The 21129-nt window shown below is 62.4% G+C and overlaps 1 protein-coding gene across 1 annotated transcript in view; it reads left to right on the forward strand.

The window, feature by feature from the left end:
• QSOX2 (quiescin sulfhydryl oxidase 2) overlaps positions 1–19299 on the forward strand; it is a gene marked incomplete at its 5' end in the record, with an annotated part of 30697 nt that extends 11398 nt beyond the window's left edge. Inside the window, 11 exons of the mRNA XM_082695202.1 lie at positions 1841–1941; positions 4063–4111; positions 4721–4826; positions 4971–5061; positions 6365–6510; positions 7788–7922; positions 8140–8269; positions 10048–10170; positions 11257–11407; positions 14279–14467; positions 16535–19299. Of these exons, the coding sequence (XP_082551328.1) occupies positions 1841–1941; positions 4063–4111; positions 4721–4826; positions 4971–5061; positions 6365–6510; positions 7788–7922; positions 8140–8269; positions 10048–10170; positions 11257–11407; positions 14279–14467; positions 16535–17082 (1769 nt within the window). The 3' untranslated portion in view covers positions 17083–19299. The remainder of the gene's footprint in view (positions 1–1840; positions 1942–4062; positions 4112–4720; positions 4827–4970; positions 5062–6364; positions 6511–7787; positions 7923–8139; positions 8270–10047; positions 10171–11256; positions 11408–14278; positions 14468–16534) is intronic.
• Positions 19300–21129: the final 1830 nt, after the last annotated feature.

Here is a 21129-nt window from a genome sequence, read left to right on the forward strand (position 1 = left end):
CGAGACTCCAGAAAGATGTGACCTGTGGTTCCTGAAGGTTTTGTGATTCTTGCTGGGAGCCCTCTGAAGTGGCCTCGGAACAGACTTGGTTTCAGGGAAGCAACATGAGCAGAACAGTGTTTGGTCCTCGGTGGTGAAAGCCAGTGGTGGGTCTTCCCATTGCATGGACGCTGGTAACTGGCTTTGTGAGGACAGAGGAGGAGGGCGAGTAGTTTTAGACAAGTGGTGCCTTGGTTGGGAAACTGGGAAGCTACGGACTTGGCCACGCCCAGAAGTGCTCGTGTGGTGCGGGATCTGGTCATGTCTGCTGGCTTCTCTCCTCCCAGGCCCGTGTTCGATGTAGCCTCTGAAGTTCAAGATCGCAGCCAGGCCCCGGGCAAACCCGTGGGACGTGATTGTTAACCAGATGATGGTGCCCTGTCAGCACGCCTGGCGGTGTGGGGCCTCGGGCTCTGTGCGACCCGCGGGAGCCCCCACGTGGCACTCCCTTAGCTGCAGGGGACCAGGAGTGGACCCGCCCACCGCCCCTGGTGGCCCCATGGGCAGCATCTGGGGAGCGCCTGGGTCCCGCTGGGAGCGCCCCGCGTGGGGAGCGTCCTGCTGCGGTGTCTGCAGACCGCCATGCTCCGAGTCCTGCCCCTAAGGAGCCGGGAGGTGTCTGGCAGCGTTAACCGGGACATCCTCGGGGGAGGGATCAGATCTTTTAAAGAGAGAATCTCACTTTTTGGAGGACACTTGGGAAGCCGTGCCTTTGAGACTGGCAGTCACAGGGCCAACCAAGCCCTTGTCTCCCTGTGCACACCGCGCCTCGGGGCTGCCTTGCGCTAGGCCCCTCTGTGCCCAGGTGTCCCGCCCATCCCTGACGGGGGCGGGGGGGGGGGGCGTGGTGGTGAGATGACATACCGCCCACGTTCGGGGGAGGGGAGGGGGGTCTGTCAGTAAGAAGGGAGGGAGCCAGAGGTCACCCACCCACAGGGCCAGCTGGGAAGCCATCTCCCAGGCTCAGACTCGAGTCTCCACGCAGGTGCACGCAGGCTCTGGGAGATAAGCAGAGATGTGCGGTCAGCCCAGCCCTGATGTTGGGGGGACCTGGGGTCTTCGACAGGAAGTGCGTGGGGCACAGGGCTGTAGTCACAGCCTCCTGACCAGTGAAACTTAAGGAGAGATTGAATCCTGAGGGGGGGTAGAGAGAGAGAGAGAGAGACTCGGTGTGACCGCGGCCACTGCTGGCTGTGACCGGGCGGCAGGGCTGTTGAGTGGAAGCGGGTTTGGAGGGAGGGGGCCGCCCGGCCGGAGACCTTGTGGTAGTCACATGTGGCGACATTCCCATGAGAAAATCTTTGAAGATAAGCAAAATATATGTGTAAAACTGCACCTGTTCTAAGGACCGGTGCCAGCATTTGAGGGTCTGGCGGAGGCGTCCATGGAAAGTAGAAGTCGCTTCCCAGAAAGAATGCGGCTCAGACACCGCGGCCACAGGTTCTCATTTGCACGAGTGCTCGGGAGTGTCCTCGCTAAGCTCGCGCGGCCGGGCCTCTCTGTCTGCGGCCGCTCTCTGGGGAAGGCCAGCACCCGCCCGCTTCCGTCCGGCAGAGCCGTGCTCGGGTGGGAGTGGGGCAGCATGCACACTGGGCAGAAGTCCGTTGGCCGTGTTGTCCGCGATGGGAGAGCCCTGCAGCCTGGGGAGGCTGTGTTCTCCCCTCCAGCCTGACGCAGGAATGCTCTGGGCACGTGAGGGCTAGATCTGGGACCTGAGGGGGGCGTGGGCCGGTGGGCCGGTGGCCCGTGTGGATGCTGGCACACAGCCACACTGAATGAAGGTCACGCTCCTGCTTTTCAGACTGGTCTGCTGCCATCCGCGTTGCGGCTCTGGACTGCGGGGAGGAGGAGAACTATGAGGTGTGCCGAGCCTATGACATCCACTTCTACCCCACCTTCCGGGTGAGCACCCTGCCTGTCTCGCGGCCGACTCTCCTCCCGTTCCGCCCAAGGGGCACCTGCCCACGAGGTCTACTGCGTGTGTGACTCCTGCACCCAGGCATGTCGGGGGTGGGGGGTCACGTGGGATCCGGCAGGAGCTCGTTTGTACAGGGTCACCCCTGGCGTTCCACCCTCTTGGACTGTATGTGTCGTGGGGGGCTGTAGCAGTAGCAGAGGAGGGTGGAGTCTGCAGCCACAGACCCTAGGGCATGGCCATGCTAGGGAGCCGCTGTGGGCTCCCCAGGCCAGGTCTGTCCTCCTGCTCCCCTGCCTGTGTGGCCCATGTCTGGCTCGGGGCCCTCTGGCGCACCATGTATATGGTGGGTCAGGTTGTCAGAGCGACACTGGCAAGTGGCCTTTGGGTGACCCTACAGGCAGGTTTTACTGTGTCCTTTTTTTTTTTTTTAAAGATTTTATTTATTTGCGGTGCCTGGGGGGCTCAGTGGGTTGAGCCTCTGCCTTCGGCCCAGGTCATGATCTAAGGGTCGTGGGATCGAGTCCTGCATCAGGCTCTCTGCTCAGCAGGGAGCCTGCTGCCTCCTCTCTCTCTGCCTGCCTCTCTGCCTGCTTGTGATCTGTCAAATAAATAAATAAATAAATAATCTAAAAAAAAAAAAAAAAGATTTTACTTATTTGACAGAGAGAGACAGCGAGAGAGGGAACCCAAACGGGGGGAGTCAGAGAGGGCGAAGCAGGCTCCCCGCAGAGCAGAGAGCCCTATGTGGGGCTCAGTCCCAGGACCCGGGATATGACATGAGCCGAAGGCAGATGCTTAATGACTGAGCCACCCAAGCGCCCCGATTTTACCCTTTTCTTCCACGGGGGGGGCCGAGAGTAAACAGATCTGTTGAGAAGGTTCTGGAGGTGCACGTGCAGGGACCGTGTGTACCTGTGTGTGCGCTGCGGTCCCGTGTGGGAGCAGGGGTGCATCGGGACAGTATTTACATCCCAGAAAACAGCGGCCTCTGAGGAAGCTTGGAGGCCTCAGTCTTCCAGCCCCAAAGCCCTGTGCTCCGTGCAGCCTGGGGCCGGGTGCTGTCCTGCTGCTCCCGTCGCAGGGCTCCGTGGCAGCTGCGCCTGCGCCCCCAGGGATGCTCCTCCAGAGCTTCCCAGCCTCACCCTCACTTTCCCTGTGTGAGTTTTATTGTGTTTTAGCGCCACATGCAGGGTGCTGTGCCGGCTGTGAGCCCCAGGCCTTTGGTCTCCTGCTGAACAGGGTTGCCGAGAGCTCCTGCACCCTCGGCGGTGGCTCCGGAGCCCTGAGAACGCCTGCCTGCATGACCGCAGCTTCGTCTTCTGTTCACTGGCGCCGTGTCCCTCAGCTGCTCCTTCCGTGTGTCCAATCGCTCTTGGGGCTTCGCAGCTTTCGTGACTGATCGGCAGGAGCCTCGGCACATTCTCGACCTTGACTTTCCTGGGCAGTGCGAGAACAGAGAGGCTCTTCCCTGTTTGCTGTTCCCACCCTCTTCCGCACCTCCTCTAGCGAAGAAGGTTTTTAACTTGAAGAGTTTCTTTTCTTCCGCCCCGAGAGGTCCTGTTGCATCTGTCACCCGCCCCGTAGGTTGGAGCCGGCCACTAGGATGCACGTTGGTGCCGGGAGTCAGGGAAAGCACCAGCTGCACGGCCTGGCTTCTGGCCCTGCTGGGTCAGAGAGTGTAGATCATAGAACCCCGATGTGTCTGCCTGGAGACATGGATGGCTGCAGACGTGCATGGAAATGTGCGGCTCCTTCTCAGTTAACAGGAACTTGCTGGAGCAGATGAACTCAAGCTCTTTTAAGACAATGGTCATTTTCTTGCTTCAAGATTAAACATTTGCACAGGAGGCACCTCAGGGGCTCAGCAGGTTAAGCCTCTGCCTTTGGGTCAGGTCATGATCTCAGGGTCCTGGGATCGAGTCCTGCATCGGGCTCCCTGCTCAGCGGGGAGCCGGCTTCCCCCTCCCCCTCTGCCTGCTTCTCTGCCTACTTGTGATCTCTGTCAAATAAATTTTTAAAAAATCTTTAAAAAAAACAAGAGATGAAACATGTGCACAGACAGCAGGTCTGGCTGTTCATTACTTGTTTTGTGTTTTTTCTCTTAGTATTTCAAGGCGTTTACAAAGGACTTTACAACTGGAGAAAATTTTAAAGGTAAAGACAAGTTTTATATTTTGTTGTCAGAGTCGCCTCATAAACCTGTTAAAGCGAAGGTGATGTCAGGAGAGCAGGGAGCCCATGGGACGGGTCCGTGGGCCTCCACGCCAGCATCAGCGAATCCGCGTCGGCACCTCTGACCACCTGTCCTCGGACAGCTCAAGCAGTGTCATAATTTCGGCAACAATTTTTTATTCCAGGGTTTGCCTTCCTTGTTAAATTTGACAGTGAAATCGTTGTTTTTTTTTTTTGTTTGTTTTTTTAAGTAAACTCCTTACTCAAAAAATATTTGGAAAAGTTCATGAACTACATGCTTGCCTAATGAATTGTATGAGGGACCCCACCCCCACCCCGGGAGCCAGTGCCCAGGTCAGGCTCCCAGGGACAGCGGGTCTCCAACAGGGTCAACCGGGCGTGTTCCAAACACTCCGTCTCCACGCTGTGTGTGTGAGATTGGCCCCACAGCAGTCACCGTGTGCTCTGTCCTGTGCACCCACCGTGGTCTGTCGACGACCATCGGTGCATCCTGCCCATGTCCGTGCGGTGCCGTCTAGGGCCCTGGGGCGGTGGCACTCCGCGCGGTGATAATGGCACGCCTGCCCGCAGGGCCCGACCGAGAGCTGCAGACGGTGAGGCGGACGATGGTTGACTTCCTGCAGAACCACACGGACGGAGACAGGCCGCCTGCTTGCCCGCCGTTGGACCCCATTCCGTGCGTACTTGCGTGAAGAGGGGAGTGTTGGGACTGGAGCCGAATTCCGTCAACACGGATTTGCATTAAATGGTGTGGGTGCTGCATGGGAGGGCCAGCCCGCTGCCCTCGGAAGCACTGAAAGCCTCTTTGTTTCTCTCCAAGGCCCAGCGACGTCCTTTCCCTTGTGGACACTCACGGTGGCCGTTACGTGGCCGTCCTGTTTGAGAGCCACGGCTCCTATGTCGGCCGTGAGGTACCGTGTCCGTGTCTGTCCCCGTCTCTCCGTGAGCGTGCCGCGATTCGGTTCCCCCTCGGTAATGACCTCTTCCTCCTGCCTGTGGCCTTCCCGCATCTCGCTCCTGTTAATTCTTGGGGCATTGTGGTGTCCCTCAGCGGATTGGCTGGTTCACAGAAAACACTGAGAAGGGGCCTCGATGGCGAAGCAGGGGCCCAAGTGGGGCACCCCAGACCCAGCTTTCAGGGCGCCCTGCCTCTTCCCTCGAGGCTCTTCATTTCTTACTCATAGACCTCGCCATCAGGATTTTTTCTTGGCTGTGTTGGAAACACTCAACTTGGCCGCCAGGTCCAAGATGATATAAAACGCCATTTCTACAGTGGAACTTTCTTCTGTTCTCTTTCCGTACATGGGAAGCCTCTGCCCCTGGTGCCAGACTCCGGCGTGGAGGACGGGAGGTCCCTCGAGGGCAGAGGCAGCGGCGGGCGGCTGGGGCTCTCCTGCTTGTGCCCAGCGCCTTCCTCCTCCTTCCGCTCACCGTGCTGCCTGCCTCCTGGCCATGTCGCTGCCTCTGGGAGCTCTGGGAGGGGAGGCAGGACACCATGTGCTCCTGGCAGGTGCGCTGGCCGGTGCGCGCTCACGCGGAGGCTACGAGGGTCAGCCGTCTGAACACCGCGCTGTGCCTGTGCCTCCGAGTCCCGGCGAAATCGTGCCACCATCTCTGTGGCTGACCGGAACTCCCGGGGCGGCGGGGAGGCTAGGAGGAGCCACCAGCAGCAGGACCCGGCATTCTCACCTGGCACCCCCCATGCTGTCCCAGGGCTGCCTCTCCCTGCTGTGCACTTGTGTCCTCGGGCGCCCCTCCCTTCCCACACGCAGGGATGACGGGCAGGGGCTGTCCCCAGGGCGGGTAGCTGCGGCCATTCCCCGGAGGGCACTCTGCAGCGGGGCCGGGTGTGGAGAGCGTGGTGCGCACCTCCGGCAGCGCCCCCACTTGGGACACGCATACCCTTTGGCTGAAAGAAGTGGACAGGTGTGGGCTCTGCACCGGATCGCATTGGTGGTGCGCCAGGCTTGGGGGTCATCTCTAAGCTGTTCCAGCTCCTACGGATTTGCTGCTGTGGTCCTGCTGCTGCTCCGTCCCTGCCCCTGTGCCCTCAGCCTGAGCAGGGCTGGACGGGGTGGGGGGAGGGAAGGTCGGCTTCGTCCGGGTAACCCCGTTCCTGGTGTTCGTGCTCTCGCTGCTTTGGGACGCGTCAGGGGGACGTTTCCTGAGACGCGGCCCCCACAGGGAGGGTGACATTGCTTTCTCTGCCCACAGGTCATCTTAGACCTGCTTCCGTACGAGAACATCGTGGTGAAGAGAGTGCTGAACGCGGAGAAGGGCTTCCTGGGGAGACTCGGGGTCTCTTCCCTTCCCTCCTGTTACTTGATTTACCCAAACGGGACGCGTGGGTTGATGAACGTGTAAGTGCCGTTTGGCTTCAGGAGTCTCGCAACCTCCGGTAGGATCTGGGGACCCCTCCAAGTGTGGGAGCCTCCTCCGGGCGAGATGCCACGCACCTCGTCACAGTTACGAGCACAGAACCCGCCTGCCTGGATGCCATCTGCACGCCCCAAGTGCCACTAGAAAGTGAACAGCCCGCAGCAGGGTGGGAAGGGCCGTAGGTGGGAAGGTGAGATGGGGTCCTGGGGCCTGTGGTGTCTGCCCTAGCCCCAGGAGGCCTGCCTGCCCTGGGGGTGGCCCGCCCCGCCCCTGGCTTGGAGGTGCTCACATAGCTGGCCATGACTCGGCCGCTCTTGGCGCGTCTCGGTGTGCTGGGACATGGCTCAGCCAGGACACGCTTCCTCCATCCCTGGGCTCCTGGCTCGTCTGGGAAGAGGCCTCCCCAGAGCCTCAGATGTGCCCCGGTTCTTGGGTGGGTTTCCCTTCTTAAGAAGCAGAAGTCAGGGTGGGCGTGGCCACCTCTGTGGATTGGGTCTATCATGCCATCCTCTGCGAGCGGGCTTGTCCCGGGCTGGCCCTGCAACAGAGGGTGCCAGTGCCACGTCTGCAGCAGGAGCTATCCCCGACAGAGTGTCCCTGAGCGGAATGCCATTTTGAAGAAAAACGCTTGTTCTACATAAAAGCCCCGTTTGTAGTACTTCTCCACATGAAGTGACGCGGATACTGGAGTCAGAAGGAGCCATGAATGTCATTGATGAACCCTGAGCTCCTTTGGAGGGCTTGGGAATCGCTTTACACACTCTCTGAGTGTGTGCTCCTCCCCACCCGGGTGAGGGCCCCCCGGATGCCCCCGTGGCCCCGATTGTCTGACACCCTGCTTGCAGCTGGCAGGGTACTGGCAGAGGCCCTGGGTATGCCAGGCCCTGGGTATGCCAGAAGCCGCAGCTGAGGAAACCTGTTACTGGTCCTCTTTGTGGCTACAGCGCGGTGATTTCTGGCTCTGTCTTAACCTCCCAGGTCGGGGGGCCGGCCTGCTGACGCCCCACCCCGCTGCCCACAGTCCTTGCAACGAAGGCCCAGAGCGTGGGTGGGCTGGGGCGTCTGGACAGGCTCCGCCCATTGTGGAGGGAGGGCTCTTCTCGCTGGGGGGGGGGGGTGGGACCCGGGGACCCGGGGACCCGGGGACCCGGGTGCCTGGGTGCCTGGGTGACTGGCGCGTGCTCCGACACCTGCGGAGAGGGACCAGGCCCCTGGAGGCGCCCTGGCCTGCGCCCACACCTGGCCCCCTTTCTCGCAGCGGGAAGCCCCTCCGATCGTTTTTTTCCTCTTATTTGAAGTCGTTGCCGGATGTGAGGAAAAAATTGCTTTCATTGCCTGAAAAGCCCAATGAGGACGAGAATCCCGAAGTCGTGGTTTGGAGAGAATTTGACAGGCAGGTACCCTCCGGCCTGAGCCAGCCTACACGAGGCTGCGTGCACAGGCGCCCCTGCAGCCCTGAGCCGTTGGCTTTGCTCAGATACGCCCCTGCTGGCTGTGGGGGAGGTGTTGCTGTCATCCTGGGGGGGCGGGGGTCCCTCGGGGCGGGCGCAGGGGGAGGGCATGTTCAGGCGACGAAGGGGCTCAGCCAGCCCCGCGGTGTTTGCTCTCAGGTTGAAGCTCTACACGGCGGACCTGGAGTCGGGGCTGCACCACCTCCTGAGGGGAGAACTGGCCGCCCACAAGGCCCTCGAGGGGGCCGAGCTGCGGACACTCAAGGACTTTGTCACCATCCTCGCCAGGGTGCGACACGTCTCACCTGGGCCGCAGGGGGGGTTCAGGAGGGCACCTGGGGGCGTGGCGGGGAGCGCAGCCAGCCTCAGTTGGAGGACTGCTCTGTCTCCAGCGGCGCAGGCCTGCGCTGGCTTCGTCCCTGCTTAGCACACACCAGTTCTGAGCCGTGGTCATGTGGCGGAGGCCAGGTCGCTGCTTGCCGGGTGACCAGATGAGCTGTCAGGGCGGGGCTGGGGACGTGCGGGCAGGGAGGCTGGGGCAGGCAGAGGGCAGGAGGAGGCCACCCAGCAGCCCTCCCTATGCAGGGTGTGTCCAGTGGGCCGGGTGCGGGGGTGGCAGCACCCCACCTTCACTGGTGGGCGGAGCGGTGAGGGTGCACAGGCGGGTTGTCGTCGTTCGGGAGCTGTGGCTGTCGGGCCCCCTTTCTGCCATGAGCCCTTAATTCCTGGGCCAAGAACCCAAGGCCTGCTGCTTTCCCTGGGCCAGAGCAGCGGGAAGCAGGAGGTCATCCCTCTGCCCCAAGGAGTGCCTGGGGCCCCTCTGCGCTCTCACGTCGGGGAAGGCCTCGGTCACAGTGGCCTGAGGACAGAGCCCTTTGCCCTGTGTCTGGCATTGCAGTCATGCCTGTTGTCTCGAAGAGAGGGAAGCTTTGCTCGGAAGGACTTCCCTCGGGGCACCCGGCTGGCTCTGTCGATGGCTCTGCAGCTCTTGATTTCGGGGTTGGGGGTTCAGGCCCCACACTGGGCATAGTGATGACTTAAAATTAGATAAGGGGCTTCTCTCGTGTCAGGTAAGGGGCTTGGTACAGTAATTCCTGTTCAACACTTCCACGGTGTGTCGCACACTTGTATCCTGTGACTTCGGAAAGAGATGGAAGGCCAGACTCTCAGCCCCAGGAGTAGTGAGTCACGTGATGTGTTCCCAGTGAAGAAAGGTGGTGTAGGCCGGCGGTGGCCTGCGGTGCTGGTCCCGGCTCAGAGCCCCGCGGTCCTCCCTCCTCTGCCTCCTCCTCCTCTGCCTCAGGCGTGCAGCTCTGTGGTCAGGGTGACCGTCTGTTGTTCTTTCTGAAGCTTGGCTGGACCCAGAAGCTAGAGGCCGGCGTGTCGCTAGCAGCACGTTGTGACGTGCGGGAAACAGGGTTCTGCAGCTGTGAGCCGTGCTGGCCCTGGGCCGGCGGAGGCCGTCTCTGAGCTCTGGGCGGCGTTGTCAGGTGCTCGGGGAAGGGCCACGCCCGCCGGTCGCGGAGCCGGTGCTGCCTGAGCGCGAGGGGCCGCAGCTGCGCGGCGGGCACAGATGCTTCATTAACCAGCACAGCGCGCCCCTCTGGGGTGAGAGCCCCTGTGGGGTGCGCCTCTGCCACATGGTTCCGCAGTCAGACAGCAGAGGGGGAGGCGGAGGGAGCGTGGAGCGCCGCAGGCAGGCCTGCGTGTGTTAGCTCGAGGCCGGATAAGTCCATCACGGTGCTTCCAGAAAGGGCCGCAGGGCCCTCCACCACATGATGCAAAAAAGTCAGGTGGTGGCCATGTCGTCTGTCACTGTGAAGCAGTTGCCGGCTGGGACTCTGAGCTGGTGGGTGAGGCGCAGGCGGCTGTGAGAGCTGGGGACCCGCCTGCGGCTCCTCCGTCCCCCTACTCTGTGCTCCAGACAGACCCTCCACCCCAGTACTAGGGGAGAGCCCTGGGACCTCTCCCAGCAGACTCCCAGGTGGGTCCGTGTCCGGCAGACCTGGCGGTGCCATGGGCGGCATCTCCCCCGAACTGTCTTAAGTACGGTCCTTCCTTGCACAGCTGTTCCCCGGCCGGGCGCCGGTCCGGAAGCTGCTGGGGACGCTGCACGAGTGGTTGGCCGGCCTTCCCCTGGACAGGATCCCCTACCATGCCGTCCTTGATCTGGTCAACAACAAGATGCGGGTGAGCCCAGCCCCGCCTGTCCACGTCCTCCCGCTCTCCCTCCCCGCCCAGGGGCCCGGCCGCGTCCCCCCCGCTACACCCCACAGGTCCCACGGTCCCGGGACGTGCTCTGTGCACGCCGCCTCTGCTGCGGCGCGGCTGGCTGAGGCCACGGGAGGTGTGCTGTGACACAGCGGTTGGTGGGTGCTCGGCCTTGTGTGTTACTTGTATTTGTGGTAAACGCCTCAGTCTTACACACAACAGGCTGATAAAACCATGTGCTCCGGGAGGCGCAGGGAGGCCCCGCCGAGCGCCCCGGGCCAGTTCTCCTCCCTCCTGCCCCGGCCCTCGGAAGCCTCCCAGCCAGGATGCGACCCGGGGCAGGACGCAAGCCCACGTGAGCCACACGTCAGTGCTCGCAGGCGCCATGCTGTCCGGCAGCACAGAGACATGCTGGGTGCGGGCCTTGACCTCCCCCTGGACTCCCCCTAACCTGGAGGCCCCCACAGGCTCCTCGGCTACAGGATCTGTCCGCATGCACGTCCCTGTGGGAGCCACGTGCTTCAGGCTCCGTGGACAAGCCCTGTGCCAGCCGGCCTGCCAGGAGGCGCCGGCCGTGGCTGTGGACTTGGCGTTAGAAGCTCCTACGTAGCTGCGGGCACATGGACCCTGGGCTCTTAGGGCCTCGGCACTCCACCGATGCCACTGTGGGCCACACCTGCTCTGGCTGAGAGCCGCTGGACCGCTGGGTGGTTTCCTCTGACCCTGCCCCAGTGGGTGGGGGGGCTGGGTTAAGTGACTCGAACGCACGAGGCCGGGAGCCCTTGATGCTTTTCTGAAGCTGCGTTGGTCCGATACCATGAACCCTCTCGTCCCTGCGAGGGGAGGAAAGGCACAGGCTCCGTCCCCCTAGTTTGAGAACTCCTTTGGTGGAATAGAGGCTTTGTTCTCTCGCTTGTTCGGTGTGGAATTTACACGTGTAAGGAGACGTGCGGTGGACACAATTCTGACTCATCAACACCAGGCGTGACCAGCGCCTGCTCAAGCCGGAGGATGCTCACCAGCTACTTTAATACTAAAGTTACCTCTTTCTCTCCCTGCTCGCAGATCTCCGGAATATTCCTTACTAATCACGTAACGTGGGTTGGATGTCAAGGAAGCCGGCCGGAGCTCAGGGGCTACACGTGCTCTCTCTGGCAGCTGTTCCACACTCTGACTGTCGAAGCCGGGGCCCGCCCAGGGGCGCTGGATGGCACAGGTGCGCGCTGTCCCCACGTGGGCCCAGGGCACGCCGAGCCTACCTGCCACCTTTGCCGTGCTGGGGCCTTTCAGTGTCGTGAGCAGCGGTGTGTGAGGGGACACGTCCCCGGGCGGGGGGGGTGCGGGCTAAGGAGCGTGGAGGGGAGCGTCTTGCCTGCGCGGGTGCCGGGTCCTCCGGAACTCACAAGCCTGTGCGCGGCTGACCTGTGGGGATAGCGTCACAGAATGAGGGCACACGGGCCAGGAACTCCTTTCTCGCAAAAGCGTGACCAAGTGAAGCGCGTTCAGACACGTCTGCTTGGTAGGTGTGGTCGCGAAATAAGTCGGCAGCTTAGTTTTCTGTGGGAGTGTCTGTGGGCAAGGGACTCCGACGGTGCTGGGCCTGGGCCCCCGGCTGCTGGTGTCCGGTGAGCCTGCGGGTGCAGAGTCGGCTGGCGCTGCCGGGGCGTCATCCGGAGTCTGCCCTGGGCAGAGCCCCAGAGCCCTGCCCCTGCTTGCTGGTGGGGGGGGCAGTGGCGGGACTCGGGGCCTTGCTGGCGGTCGGCCAGCGGTGCTCCCAGTTCCTCGCCACGTGGCAGCCGGCTCTGCAGGCCAGTCGGCGTGTACTCGGTGTGCAGCCGGTCCCTTCTGCTGTGGGCCTGGGTAGCGGTGCGTGGCCAGCCCGGCCTGCCCCGGGAGGGCCGAGCCCGCCGAGCGTGTGAGAGCTGCAGCCCTAGGCCATCACAGGGGCCGCCCGCACAGAGAGGTTAAAGGCCAGGAGAGGTTAGGTCAGTGTTAATAGCGTTCATCACCGGGTGGTCACTAAAGCGGAGCTGCCGCAGTTGTGGCCCGCACAGCAGCGAAGACGTGCAGGGGCTTCCCCTGTGAAGCTGGCCGCTGCGGGCGGATTGCCTTTCATTATTGTTTATTCTCTTAAAGATTTTACATACTTACTTGACGGGGGGGGGGGCAGCACACACAAGCCGGGGAGTGGGAGAGGGAGAAGCAGTCTCTCCGCCGAGGAGGGGGCCCAGCCATGGCCATAGGGCTCAATCCCAGGACCCTGGGGTCATGACCTGAGCCGAAGGCAGATGCTTTCCCAAAGGAGACCCCAGGTACTTGACCACCTGCCTCCAATCTGCGCTTGGACCGGGCAGCTGCAGACGCTGCTTTGCTGAGTGAAGGTGGGGGCTCCCTCCCTCCCCAATTTCTGTCCAGAAAGACTGAAACGTGCAGTTCGTCCTGCTCCAGAACGAAGAGAACCAAACACTGGGGCTTGAGAGAACCATAGCTTTATGTGCTCGGGAATCCGTGCGGGTCACCCCAGCTCCCCACAGCCCTGGGCTTAGGAGGGACCTTGGGGCTGGGCTGGACAGCACAGGGCATCTTGTGGCATGGCCTGTTGGTCAAACGAGCCTCGCCCAACCCGGGTCCATGGTGGGGTAGAGCGGCTCCTTGGTGCTGGGGGAGTCAGTGAAGTCGCTGCAGAGGGACGAGGTGTGTGGGAACCATCAGCAGCCTGGCTGTCCTCGGGGTGATGCGGACGGCCACGTCTCAGGGACCTGGCAGGGGGTGTGCTCCGCTCTGCGGGAGCTCACAGCGCTGGGCGGAACGGCAGCCGGGCAGCAGGGCACACCGTCGGGAAGCTCTCCGGGCCGCAGGCCGGAGCCACATCAAGGAGCGCAGCTCGTGCCTAGAGAACTGGGTCAGATGGACACGGCCGGATTAGGTCTTGGAAGGTTTTTCCTCTCCTTAGTGAGTGTTTAAACCCCATCGACTAAACCGCCGCGTCCTCTAATCCCCCACAGGTACGGCTTTATGGCTCTTGTCCTCGCTGAAGATTAGGGCGTCCGGGCCGCAGTGGTTTGCCTGGGCGACAAGAGAAGGATTACCCGGGGACGCGTGGCAGCTGGCGGCGGGGAGAGGAGGGCTGGGAGCCGAGCCTCGGGTGGGCCGGCTGGCAACGTGGCCTCCCCGCGTGCACACGGGCCCGCGCCGCCCTCGGAGAAGCGCCGAGCTGAGGAGACAGTGGCCGTCCGCTGGACCGGCGCTTCTGCTGCGCCTGGGGAGGCCTGCCCGGGTCCAGGATGGGTTTGGGTGCTGGCTCTCCGCGAGCGGAACCACACACAGCGGGGAAGGAGAGCGTCGCAGGAGGGCTTGCTCTCGATTAAGATGGATTCTGTCTCAAAAGCACGTCTTCCCCCCCGCCAATTATTTTGCTGCGTTTCTTTTAATGCTGACATTTAATCTGCTTTAATCTCACGGCGTCTCGCTGCCTGGCTCAGGCCCCCGCATTAGCTGTCTGAAGGGAGCCGCCGGCGCCAGCCCCGTGACCGCCCTTCCGTTTGCTGTTCTCAGGCGTCCCCATTTTAGTGAGACGGTGGCTGCTTCCCTCTGCTGTTGGGGCCATGTCCTTCGACGGTCACGTTCCGCGTTCACACTGTCTTTACACACCGTGTCCCGCCAGCACCTGCGCCCACACCCGGGGCACACAGTCCATGTGGCATTGCTGCTCGTGGACAGGGTCAGCCTCTCGAGAGGGGACAGGTTCTCGCCTGCTGCTGCCCCCTCATGCCCTGGAGGGAGCCCTGGTGTCTCGTGGCCTCGGCTGGTTTTCCCGGCTGTTGTACATGCCCGGGAGCGTGTGCTGCGCTGGACGCGGGCCATGGATCTGCTCTCCAGGGGACACGAGCCACCCCTTCTGGATGTGGCAGGCGTCCAGGAGGTGCTGCTTTCTCCCTGTGTCCTTCCCACACAGACAAGCAGGGCCGTCCGGAGGCCCCGGGGCAGGCACTGGGCCCGTTCCTGGCTCCTGACGCCAGCCCGAGGCCTGGGTCCTGCAGACGCGCTCCTGTAGTGCCGACACGCTCTGTCCCCCGCCCCCCCGCAGGTCTGGAGGATGACCCCCAGGCCGTGCTGCAGACCATCCGGAGGTACGTGCGCACCTTCTTCGGCTGTAGGGCATGCAGCGAGCACTTTGAGGCAGTGGCTAAGGAGTCCATGGGCGCGGTGAAGACCACGGACCGAGCGATTCTCTGGCTGTGGGAGACTCACAACCTAGTCAACAGCCGCCTGGCAGGTGAGCAGAAGCCACCCTGGGGCGGCCAAGCCCGGGTCCAGAGGGGGCGCCGCAGTGGGGGTGAGGCCGTGTACACAGACGCCTGTCAGAGCAAGGCTGTGTAGACGGGTGGCTGTCCGGAGGACGGCCGAGAACGCAGCTACCCCAGCCGCCGGCGTCCCCGCCTTTCCCCGCTCTTCCCCCTCGGGGAGGCTGCCAGGCCCTGCGGACAGTGGGCGGCAGAGGGTCGAACCGATGTCGTTGGCGGCGCCGCGGTCTGCTCTCAGCAAAGCACACCGCCAAGGCGGCTTTGTGTAAATGCGGCACATGTGCCGCCTCCCGGTTAATTCAAACTGTGCCCCCAAATCACCGGCAGATTGAAATTAGGCTTAAAAATAATTCTGCTGACAGATAAGTCTTAATAGAGATGAGTAGGAAAAACCACTAAACTATTGGTTTTTATTTAATCCACTGTGTCAGGAAATGCTACGACTGAAGCACTAAAGAGAATTGGTTTTTCTTTGCTCTCAGAGCTGCCGCAGCTCAGCTCACAAGGCCACAAAACCATTGCTTGCCGGGGGTCCGTCCACAGCTGTCTGCTTCCACCTCGGCTCTAGTTATGGGACCCTCCACCTCTGGGTGTGCGGCCCCCTGCCCCCACCGCACCCCAGACCGAGGGAGTTGTCCCGGGCAGCCCCAGCCCAGGAGCCCCGCGTGCCCCCCATGTGCTTGCGCTGCAGCAGAAAGGGGCTTTGCGCAGCCCGAGTCGTTGTGCCCTGCTTCAGTTCTGCGTCCCCCCATGTCCCCCCAGGCCCACTCTGGCCTCTGCATGGAGGCCCAGACTCCTTGGAGGCCTCAGAGACCGGCCCTGGGCCTGGCTCTGTGTGCGGCGTGTGACACCAGGCCCAGCAGCTTCTCCTTGGTCTCCTCGTGGGTGCCTCTGCCTCATGCCCGGCGCAGACCCTGCTGGGTGGCGCCTGGGTCTCGGGCACCGGCCCCTGCTCCCGGCTGTGTGCTCACAGATGAGGAGAGCGTCTCCATTGGGCCACACCCAGTAGATGTGATTTTGTCCACATCTATTCACGGAAGCACTTTTGGGGTGGCAGGGCACCCCACGTTGGGTCAGGGGACTCTGGGAGCTGAGGGGCACAGTGTGGCACACCTCATGGTCCTCAAATCTGCGTGGCAGGGAGCCAGAGCTGCGGGGTCGGGCAGGGTTTTGCTCACCCAGATGGAAGAGAAGGGGAAGGGAAGCGAGCAGGTCAGGCTGCTGCTCCGTGGGCTCCATCACCCAGAGGAGCGAATGCACTCACCCGGGGACAGGAGGAGTCTCAGCCGTGGCCTCCACGGACGGCTGGCAGGACTATGACTGAACCACCTTGTGAGCAGACGTTGACCAGGAAGTAGTGTGACTTTAAACTGGGGGCGCTCTGCAGAGTGCTGGGGGGGGTCACAGTTCCTGCAAAGAGCGGTCCTGCCGGCCGAGTTGACCCTGCGCAGTGTGGTCAGCGGGCGCGGGACAGTGCTGTCTCGCCGTGCCGCCTCTGGGAGCAGGACGGGCGGCCGGCTTTCCGCGGGTTCCCACAGCAGGTCTCGCCCCCAGGATGGGTTTGGAGAACCTGATGGGATCTATGGGATTTGGGGGTCTGGGGGGACCCACACATCCCCGAGGTGCTGTGGAATTGTCTGCGCGGCCTGTGTCCAGGGGCAGGGACTCCGGGGGTTTGTGTGGCCGTGGACCTCAGATGCATCTTAAGGGGAGAAGACAAGCAGAGATGAGGCACGAGCAGGGGCCTCGGGGTCACGGGGAGGCAGAGTAGCTGCAGGCGGGAGCGGGGTCCGGCCAGGTGGATGGCACCGTCCCAGCGAGGACCCTTCCCTTGCTGTGGCCACGAGGCCCTGCCAGAGGTTCCGGGGGGAAAAACGACACTTACGTGGGGGGCTTGGGGGACGGTGTCTGTGCAGGAGGGATGGTGTGAGTGCTGGGCGGCCACGGTGCAGGCGGGTGGACAGGGGAGGCGTCTGCGGGACATGGGGCACGTGGGCCACCAGAGAGCCCGTCACCGTTGCTCTCCCTCCCCGTCCCAGGCCATCTCAGTGAGGACCCCAAGTTTCCAAAGGTCCCGTGGCCCACCCCGGCCCTGTGCCCCGCCTGCCACGAGGAGGCGGAGGGCGTGCACAGCTGGAACGAGGGCGCGGTGCTTCTGTTCCTGAAGCGGCACTACAGCGGGGACAATCTCGTGGACACGTACGCGGCAGACCTGGGGGACACCAGCGAAGGAGGCGGCCCCCACCAGGGCGGGGAGCAGGACAAAGGCCTCGCCTCCCCAGGGAAGCCTCGGAGAGACCAGCGCGCCGAGAGTCTCCGTCCACCCAGCGGGCTGCCTCCCAGGCCCCGCCTGGCGGACGGCTCGCAGCGCGGCCTGGACGGGAGACTGCGGAGCGTGAGCGGAGCTGAGGTCCACAGGGAGGCGGAGGTGGCTGTGCCCTTCCTCGGGATGGGCTTCTCCGGCCTGGACATGAGCCTCTGCGTCGTGCTCTACGTGGCCTCTTCCTTGTTCCTGATGGTGATGTACTTTTTCTTCCGAGTGCGGTCCAAGCGGTGGAAAGTCAGACATCACCGGCCGTCCGTGTAGAACCAAGCGGGACCACAGAAGCGCCTTTGGGGAAACAGCCCCACCAGGCCACCTGCAGCTTTCACAGATCAGGGATTTTATAAACAGCGGGGCCCGGTTTTATTTCCAGCGGCGGGCAGGCCGGCGTTTGCCGTGGGCCCGCGTGCCCTCCTGGCGTGCTCCCTGGACGCCTGTACAGAGCCGACAGCAAAAATGTGTCTGTGTTTTCACTCTCCTCTGTCCAAGGAAAGGGGGAGTCCAGGCCAAACAGACAGATTTTCCGGGCTGCCTTCGTCCCAAGTTTCTAGATGCGCGTCACCTTCCGCAAGCCTGGCTGGGGATTCCGAGAGCCACCGAGCCCTTGTGAGCTGGGAGGCCAGCGGGCGATTGCACGTGGCCAGCCTGGGCCCCGTGGAGCTGCAGCACGGCCCCTGGCAGTGGGTCCCCAGTGCACCGCACCCTCGGCCGGGCCTCCAGGCCAGTCTGGTTCTCAGAGAGCCGTTTGCGAGTGGGTTTCCCGGCGGTGGTTTCTGCTGAAGCAGAAGAGCATCCCGTCCGTCCGGAGGGGGGGGAGGAGGAGGGTTTGTGACTCCACGGCCTTGCAAGGAACCCCGCTGCGGGGGAGGTGGCAGAGGTGGCGCCTTCATGAATCTGGTGGCAGGAGAGCACTCAGTGGCCACGGGCCGTCCCCAACTGCCTGTGCCCGGCACGGAGGGCAGAGCCCCACACAGGAGGGGTGTGGGGTGGCCGAGGCCCCAAGGGACCTTTCAGGGAGCCCTTCATCTGTGCCCTGTGGTCCAGCAGCCGCAGGGCCTGCTGCCAAACAAAGCAGACACTAGGACCGGAGGGCCACGTCACGCTAGGACCGGTGGCCCTGGGGGGGTGACGTGTGTATGGTCGTCAAAACCGTTAAGGCTGAACCCCAAATCTCATTTCCCAGAAGCTGTTTTACAAAAGGTCCTGGCCCACGACCCTGGTCCCCCAGGCTTTGGTGATTGATTTCTTACCATTTAATGATTTTTCACACACTGTGCATAAAACCCAAATCACTTAGAGGTGAATTTGTTCCTGGAGATGTAAACAGACAAAGTAGCATGCTCTGCCTCTTTCATGGAGATGCTTTATGACTCTGCTTTGTCCACAAGCGCAGCCGCGGCTGTGCACTCCTGTCACTAGGACGGTACGGACCGTCTTCTCCACTTCGCCCGGCGCCCGCTGTGATCACGAACTGACACCTGCTGGCCAGGGGCTGACCAGAGGCGTGTCTTGGGGGGGCAGCAGGCGAGCTGTCAGGAGCTTGAGCCTCTGCGGGGAGTGGGGGATGGGGTGGCAGGGGATGGGGGTGAGAGACAGGATGGGCATGGGACGGGGGCAGGACAGGATGGAGGACAGAATGGGGGACTAGAGCACAGGGAACGAGGGATGGGGTGAGGACAGGGTGGGGGACGGGAACCGGATAGGGATGTGGTAGGGAAAGGGGGGATGCGGGCAGGTGACTGGGGACACGGTGTGGGATGGGGCAGGGGACAGCGACATACAGATGAGGGATGGGGGGGGGATGGGGCTCCGTTGGCAGCTTCCTCAGCTGCTTGGCTTCCATGGCTTCTCCAGAGGTTTCTTCCCATCGGGCTGTGCCTCGCCCCTGGAAGCCCGTGTGCTCAGCCCATGTGCTCCGGTGGTGACTGTGCCCCCAGTTACTGAAGACCCGGAACCTGGAAACGGGCCAGATCCACCCACAGAATCCAGAGGGGGTGCCCAGCACCACAAGTGAAACTGCCTTCTGGTTCGCGTCCAGTGTGTTTCCTCCCCGAAGTACATCTCCGCACGTGGCATGGTCTGGGATGAAGGCGCAAGACGCCAAGGCCATGACCGCCACAAAAGCCAGGGTCGGCCTCTCGGGGTTCATGGTAACGTTGCAGTTGGAGGTCGCTGTTATTCGAGGGACAAGTTTGCGACTCCCTGAGGGGACAGGTTTCCCCTGGACCGTGAGCAGCCAGGGATAGGTGGTATGCCAAGGCGACCACGGGTGTGTCTGATGTGTGAGTGTGAACGTGGCCACATGCCTCACGTCTATTTTCTAAAGTTGTAAGCATTTAGATTAATGAATACAATAGTTCGATAATTTAAATGTGTATTTATTTTTAATGGAAGGATTTTGATTAAAAAGAAGCTAATTGACGTGGCAACATCTGAAATTTCTTACCTGTAAGAAAAATAAACATTTTGTATTTAAGTGAACTATAATGTGCACATTTTAAAATAAATCCGACAGTTGGAAGGACTGTGATTCTTTTGAAAACTTGAGCTGGTTCTGGCAGGGGTAGGTCAGGGCGTAGAACGGACCCCTCCTTCCCTTCCAGAGTTCGCGGACCAGGCGTCTGAAACCTTGGGGTTCCTTGTATTGAGCCTCTGGTTTCGGAAAACAGCCCAGGAGGAAAGTGAAAGATGGAAGATCCATTATAGATTATCTTCTCAGGGCTGATGTAGTTGGGGACCAGCCACAGGACCACAGCCTTCACGCGTGTCAATGGTAGATTGGTGGGACGCGGCAGGGATGGATCCGTGGGAGTCCTGTGACTTCGTGATGCGCAAGGGGCACCCTGGTGACTGGAGCCCCAGCCCAGCCAGTGCTGGACCCGCCCCACTGCCGCCTCATCTGCACACCCCAGCACGGCCTCTAGCCACGGCTTTACCCCCAACACCTGTGTACTGCCTCGGGTTCGGAACTATTGATTCCGTCTGCTTCTAACTTTTGTTTTGCTGGGGCCGGGGGGGTGGGCACTCTGGTCATGGTGGCTTCTGAGGGACTCGCTGGAGGTGGCTCCCCCGGATTCACCTTCCCAGCCAGGCTGTGTGCTAGCTATAGGTAATCCCTTCCCTCAGAGAGGGAGCCCCTGTGTGCCCGCCAGGCAGGGCACGGACCATTCTGCCATTCCGGGTCTGTGTGGTGCTGGTGTTGGCAAGGGTCCGCAGTCTGGTAACCCCTCCCAGCCCTTGAGTCCTGAGTGGTTCCTGCTAGGGGCGCCCCTGTGCCCCTCCTCCTCAGCTGCCCTGTGGGCGTAGGGGTGGGCTGCTACAGACCCGGGGAAGGTTGTGCGGGCAACAGGTCACTTAGGACAGCAGCAGCCTTGTGTGCCGGGCCACACCTAGAGCCAGAGAGGCATGGGGGCTGGGGCTGGAGGCCGGCGGGGCTGGAGCAGCAGAGTCCTGGACACTGCCCTGTAGGGCAGGGTGGAGGCCCCCCGACTTGCTTCCAATTCCCAAGCCCAGACCAAGCCTCTGGGCAGAAATGGCTGCCCCTGGCGAGGGGAGGAAAGGTGAGGTGAGGCTGGCTGAGGGACTGGAGGTGGGAGGGTTCGGACAAGGACCTGAGGAGGGGAGGGGGAATCTGGCAGGTGCTTGGTGGAGGGACTGGAAACCAAGGGAGGAGGGAGCTGGGAGGAAGGCAGGCAGTGGTGGGTTGCTGGGGGAGGCAGGTGGGGGGATTGCAGACCTAGGGAGGTAGGGTAGTGGGGAAGCGGGATGGGGGAACAGAGTGATTGGCAGGGTTTGGGGGAGGTGGAGAGGGGGTGAGGGACAAGGAGCCTTGGGAGATGGGGAGGTGGGCGGGGCAGGGGGAGGCAGGCGCAGAGACGGCAGACCTAGGGAGGTGGGATGGTGGGGAGGGGAGCTAGGGGAACAGAGTGGTGGGCGTGGTCAGGGAAGGTGGGGAGGGGTGGGGGGCAGGGGCCCTGGGGAGATGGGCGGCTGGTGCGCTCATTCAGCACCGCGGACAGCGCCCAGGCCCGAGGCTCCCGCTGCCGGAGCTGTGCACACCCGATCACGGTCCCCAGACATCCGGGCCTTGGGGAGTTCTGAGCCCTCCCAGGGTCGCAGAGGAGGAAGGAGAAGGGCAGCCTGGACCACCTGGACTCCCTTCTCTGGCCTGGCAGTCGTCATGCTGCTGGAAACCGAGATCAGTGGAGACCGAGATAGGCAACAGGCCTCCATGGCCACTGCCGCCTGCAGCTTCGGTAGGACTCGGGGTAAGGGCCCCCGCGAACCCCTTGGCCTCCACCCCAGGCAAGA

The sequence above is a fragment of the Mustela nivalis genome (genome assembly GCF_964662115.1).
Source record: "Mustela nivalis genome assembly, chromosome: 13".
In the NCBI taxonomy this organism is placed as follows: domain Eukaryota; kingdom Metazoa; phylum Chordata; class Mammalia; order Carnivora; family Mustelidae; genus Mustela; species Mustela nivalis.